General features: G+C 52.5%; 3 protein-coding genes across 3 annotated transcripts in view; 2 read left to right on the forward strand and 1 right to left on the reverse strand.

Moving 5' to 3' along the window:
- Positions 1 to 375: 375 nt before the first annotated feature.
- Positions 376 to 2,682, reverse strand: M421DRAFT_424197 (uncharacterized protein). Its single transcript, XM_033593680.1, has 3 exons — positions 2,262 to 2,682; positions 1,544 to 2,192; positions 376 to 1,489 (listed from the first exon to the last, which is right to left on the reverse strand). Exons 1-3 carry the CDS (start codon positions 2,586 to 2,588, stop codon positions 621 to 623), a joined length of 1,845 nt encoding a protein of 614 aa, XP_033445223.1. The 5' UTR covers positions 2,589 to 2,682; the 3' UTR covers positions 376 to 620.
- A 665-nt stretch (positions 2,683 to 3,347) lies between these two features.
- On the forward strand, positions 3,348 to 4,332 carry M421DRAFT_266391 (uncharacterized protein). The gene has a single exon (XM_033588739.1). It carries the CDS (start codon positions 3,439 to 3,441, stop codon positions 4,150 to 4,152), a length of 714 nt encoding a protein of 237 aa, XP_033445224.1. The 5' UTR covers positions 3,348 to 3,438; the 3' UTR covers positions 4,153 to 4,332.
- M421DRAFT_71142 (WD40 repeat-like protein) overlaps positions 4,331 to 5,046 on the forward strand; it is a gene marked incomplete at both ends in the record, with an annotated part of 1,444 nt that continues 728 nt past the window's right edge. The window contains one exon of the mRNA XM_033596765.1: positions 4,331 to 5,042. Coding sequence (XP_033445225.1) covers positions 4,331 to 5,042 — 712 coding nt within the window. The remainder of the gene's footprint in view (positions 5,043 to 5,046) is intronic.

A 5,046-nucleotide genomic window follows, 5' to 3' on the forward strand; every position in this document is an offset into this window, starting at 1 on the left:
GGACGGCTCCTTCGAAGCTTGATCTCAGGCGTACGCGTCTTGAAGTTGTCTACCTAGTGCTTGCTAACAGGCTCTCCACCGCGCTCAGCAAGCAGATCATTGGCTATATCTCGCACCATAGCCTTTGTAGCAGGTATATCTCTTGTGTCAAGCTCAAGTATACGTTGTATAAGGGCCTCCTCCCCTAGTTTGCTTAGCTTCTTTAAATTAGGCTCGCAATCGCGTTAAGAGAGGGCTCCTTAGCATTATTAGCAGACAGTAGTTTAAGGTACACTAAAGGCTGCAATAGCACGTCTTTTGCTCTTGTTATAATCTTTAATTATAGCTTAGATAGCAAGCTGTAAGGTCCCTTTAGTATAGGTTAATTGCATGTTGCGTTGGGATAGCATTGTAATGCAAAGTAGTTATTAGGCTATCATGGTTGGGATGGACCGCTCGCTTGGGTTGGACCGCTCGCTTGTGAACTACGTTATATAGAGCGAATATATACATAACCGGGATGAGTAAGCAGGTGACTGATAGAGTCACGTGAGATGCAGTTCACAGTGTACCGTGTGAACCGAGGTGCCAGGCTGACAATATCTAGGGCTAGCACGTGATCACCAAAGCGCATCGTCGTCTCACAAGTCAGGGGTCATCTCATATATGGCTTGAATAGGGGCTACCACTTCCTCGAAAAATGTTTTTCTGAATGAAGGCTCACTGAAGTTGTTGAGATGCTCAGGTCCGGGAAATAAGAACCTCAAACATCGGTCTACTGCATCGGCGAACGTTCTTCCGGGATCCAGTGCCAGCTCCACTATAAGAGCCTTGGCGATGTCAAAGTCGCCCACGACGCTGGAATCGTCAGCGGGAGGTGGCTCCGCCCCTGAGTCCGATGCTGCGAAGGAGCTATACTCGTGTCGCAGCTTCGAGAAGGGTTTGTTCAAGCCTAGTTCGAGAAGTCGGATCGCCAGAGAGTATAGAGTACAGTTCTGAATCTGCTTGCTCTGAAAATTGTCTCTGGGAGTTTGCTGTGCCTGTGAAGCGCCAGAAGAGCTCGAATGGAAGTTGCATAACAGGTACGGATTCCTTGACAGATTCGGTGATCCGGTATGGGACTCGAGGAATAGCTGAATGTCGTCATTCTCGATCGTCTTCCCGATCCAGTTGGAGTCGCAAAGGTGTAGCACCGCCGAGGTCAACGCCGCGGCGATACCAAAACGTTGCTTTCGCCTTAGAAGGATCTCCCGATCAGTGATTGGGCTGCGTTTTCTCAAAAGAAGGGAGTCTAGAGAAATGGTTTCCCTAGGGACGGCCGAAATCGTCGGACTCGGAGCGGTTTGTAGTTGGAAACGGAAGCTTGTATTTGGCACCGGAATGCAACAGAGATCGGCAGATGACCCATGGCACCCCAACTTTAGAATTGTGCATAATTCAACTAATGGTACTGGCGGAACTGATCGTGGCAAAGGCTCTGCAGAAGCCTGCGGTATTGGGGACGAAGCGTCTGTGGTGAGAATTAGGTCAGCCACTTTCGAATGCCCGACAGGAGCATGCTTACCGGATGAAGATGCCGGCTTGAGATCGTTCCTTGACTCTGCGCCACTCAAACTCAGGAACTGGACCATCCGGCGCCTTTTTGATAGAGCTGGCATCGAATTGGCCAAAGGATCCGTCCGGGTAGACGGCGACGGCGACGGCAACTGCGGCGGCAATGGTGTGGGCGGAGTTGGAGACTGAGCGTTCGTTTGTGACGGGTCAGAGGAAACCATCTCCTCCATCATCACGGACAGCAGTTTCCATGTCACATGGCCAGCTTGAATGGCCGAGTATTTCCCACCGGAGATGGCAACGCTAAATGACTTCGATGGAGCAGGGCTGTCCGGCGCGTGCCAGTTCAGCTCGAGATTACCTTTATGGGGGTACAGGCACGCGCACCCCAATCCGAACGTCAAAGCCCGATGCAAGGCCAAGACATTTAGCCTTATCGCGGCGCAAATTTGGTCGTTGAACCGGGAACGAACCAGGTTGACGATGGAGTGCTCGGAGTCAAGACTAATTTCTCGTCTTTCCAGACCGCAGTTTTGAAGCGCAACGTTCCACCTGTGAAGCTTCTCAAAAACATTTTTTCTGTCCCTTGCTCCAAAACTCCTTTTAACCCGTCGCCATTCCCACCCAGCCGTGTCGGCCTTGTGGTTTGACCATCTGGGCTGCAGTTGTCAGCAAAAGTAAACGCGAGGCTGAACATGTGTTATTCGCAAAACGGGCCAAAAACGTACTTGACCATCCAAGTCCACTTCCAGCCTGTCCAGCAGCTCGTTCATCTGACCGTCCATGTTCCGCAAGATGGACATGAAGTAATGACACTTGTCTGGCCGGTGCACTTGAAGGACGGCCTCGATCTGGGCCATGTTGGGGTTCTGGAGGCCCATGTTGCGGAGAGTCGTGTTGAGATGCTCTTGGTGAAGCATGACGTTGTCTATGATTTCTTGGATCGTGTCTTCCCAACTCCAGAATCTTTTTGCTGGACCCAAGGCTCTTTTGTAGTTGTCGAGCGCGTACAGAACAATCGGCATCGCGCCCAGCACGACGCCAGCAACTTCCATATTGCGATGGTGAGGCGGAAGCTCAATGCGTAATGGATAGCACGCTAACGGGAGACTTAATAATTTCCTCCAAAATCAGTAACTTATATGAAAGATGTACAAACAGTCTCACCACCGAAGCTCACTCGCCCTGGTGGAGAAGCTGGCTTGGCAGCATCCCTACCCCGCTATGATTACAGCCACGTCCATCCTCATTGGAGCAAGATGCGGGGTGCAGAACGCATTCGAAACCGAAAGAATCCGAGTTCAGGCGGTCGAGTGCGCAGCTCAAAGAACATCGAGTTCGGTCAGTGAATTCAGAGAACACTCCTGATGGCGAGCTACAGCAGGGCCAAACCCGCAGTCCATCTGGAGGAAGACGTTCCATCGCCAGAAGCGAGCGAACCGGTTATCATTGAGATCTCACCAGTTTTTATCGCGTGTCTCCAACTTCACAAGAGCCTTTTGGCTTTACTCCAACGAGGGCTAGACAAAGGTGACGATGCTAACCTGGTGAGTGCTTTGAACATATACGGTCGCTTCCGGATATGGGGCGAAGAGACGAGGGCCATTTTACCTTCCAGCTCGCGAGGCTCTTTGGATGACGCTTTGCGCAAAGATCCCAAGCTCAAGGGCATCGCGACGAGGACTCTTCAGCGCTTGAAGCGGAAGCTGGAGCTCGGTAGGTGAAAAGCGATGATGGACGAACACGGCTAACTTGAGCGCAGCCATTGTCGCTGCAGAGCCGTCGACTGAAAGGCCTCTGGTGCGCGGCGAACATGCGGAACCTGGAACAGAGAGCGAAAGCAGTGAGGTTTCCGGCTCCGAAGACGAAGACAAGCTGCCAGAGCTTGGATACGTGCTGAAACGCATGGCCGATGACGTCAACTCCCTTTACCAGCTGTCGCTCCTTGTGAACAGACCGGGCTTTAATCGACGATACATCCACTCCACTGGGAATCACGACCATGACCCAAGAGTTGCTCACTATGCATTCTTTGACTTACGCCACGTGGAACAGAAGCTTCTTCAATGGAAGAAGGCTGACACGAAGATCGCAAACGAAGAGGAGCTTCGAGCACCAGTCAGTGAGTCAGCTTCGGATCCGACTTTCGCAACTGGGAGCTGTGGGTACTTCCTCACGGAGAGACTGGCAGTTGCCAACACCAAAAGGCGCGAACAGCTCATGTATTGGTCTCGCCATCCTGATATACCCCCGCCCGCTCCCGATCTTGCGGTAGCAGACCTCAAATCGGCAGCACCGGCTGGAGAAACCCCGGTCGTGGTGACTGTTGCGCCGCAGCGAGACCCTCAAGCGATTCCAGAAGACACCAAAAGTATTGTTGCGAAAACCGTCATGACGAAGCAGACCTTCTCAACCGTTGCAAGAACAGATGTCTTGGATGCTCAGACCGAATCCGGACCGCAACGCACTATCTACGCGGAAACTACCGTCGGGAACATGCATTCTAATCGTGTCCCTACCTTGCCGAAAGCAGCAGAATTGAATCCAACATTTGAGTGTCCGTACTGTCGCATCAAGATCCGGTCTAGTGCCGTAAAAAGCCGCCAAAGCTGGAAGTGAGTGTCTTTCCTCTCGTCTTGCAGTCTTTGGTCGTCCGCTCTAGTTCTACGGGATGCTGATGACTAATAGGCGACACGTTTTCCGAGATTTGCGGCCATACGTGTGCACGTTTGAAAATTGCGACAGCCCGGACAAGCAGTATCTGACCCGTGGGGACTGGATCTATCACGAAAGGCAGATGCACCGGCGTAGATGGGTATGCGTAGAGCACGGGAAGCAGTGGTTTTACAGCAAAGAAGACTTCGCGCACCACCTTGTTCATTCTCACGCCAACGCCACGAGTTCCCAACAGGTCAACGTCCTCTCCGAAATTTCCGAGCGCCAGGTCGAGGATTCCGAAGTCTTTCCCTGCCCGTTCTGTCAAGCGCAAAAGCGCTTGAAGCAACTTGAGGCACACGTTGCAGAGCATTTGGAGTCCATCGCCCTTTTCGTGTTGCCATCAGACGGCGATAACCAAGAAGGCGAGTGTGATGGTAATTCTGAGGGAGTTGGAGCCGCCAATAATTCGTCCCAGAGCATTTCATCATTCTCGTTTACTGACTCGGACCGGCGCGCAGCGACGTCAGGCGGCCAGAACACGGGAAGACTTCGAGAGACCAGCAGCAACAGCATCGTGTACTCGGTAATCTTCTCGCCCGATTTGGCCCGGCTGGCGTCGGCATCGACCGACAAGATTATAAAGCTATGGGATGCCAGCTCGGGCACGTTGCTGCAGTCGCTTGAGGGCCATTTCGGCAGTGTCTTTGCCATAGCCTTCTCGCCGAACGGCAAGACGTTGGCGGCATCGACTGATAGCACTATCAGAGTGTGGGACGTTGGGTCGAGCGCTTTGCTACAGTTGCTTCAGGGCCATTCCAACTACGTCAAGTCCGTGGCGTTCTCACCTGACGGTAG

The sequence above is a fragment of the Didymella exigua genome (genome assembly GCF_010094145.1).
Source record: "Didymella exigua CBS 183.55 unplaced genomic scaffold M421scaffold_33, whole genome shotgun sequence".
Classification (NCBI taxonomy): Eukaryota; Fungi; Ascomycota; class Dothideomycetes; order Pleosporales; family Didymellaceae; genus Didymella; species Didymella exigua.

What these genes read in the sequence shown, in the direction of transcription:
- M421DRAFT_424197 (XM_033593680.1), bottom strand. Translation starts at nt 2,588, where the DNA reads ATGGAAGTTGCTGGCGTCGTGCTGGGCGCGATGCCGATTGTTCTGTAC. An exon ending in AAGTGGACTTGGATGGTCAA is followed by an intron (nt 2,193 to 2,261) that starts GTACGTTTTTGG and finishes TGACAACTGCAG; the next exon opens with CCCAGATGGTCAAACCACAA. An exon ending in CAAGCCGGCATCTTCATCCG is followed by an intron (nt 1,490 to 1,543) that starts GTAAGCATGCTC and finishes TTCTCACCACAG; the next exon opens with ACGCTTCGTCCCCAATACCG.
- M421DRAFT_266391 (XM_033588739.1), top strand. Translation starts at nt 3,439, where the DNA reads ATGGCCGATGACGTCAACTCCCTTTACCAGCTGTCGCTCCTTGTGAAC.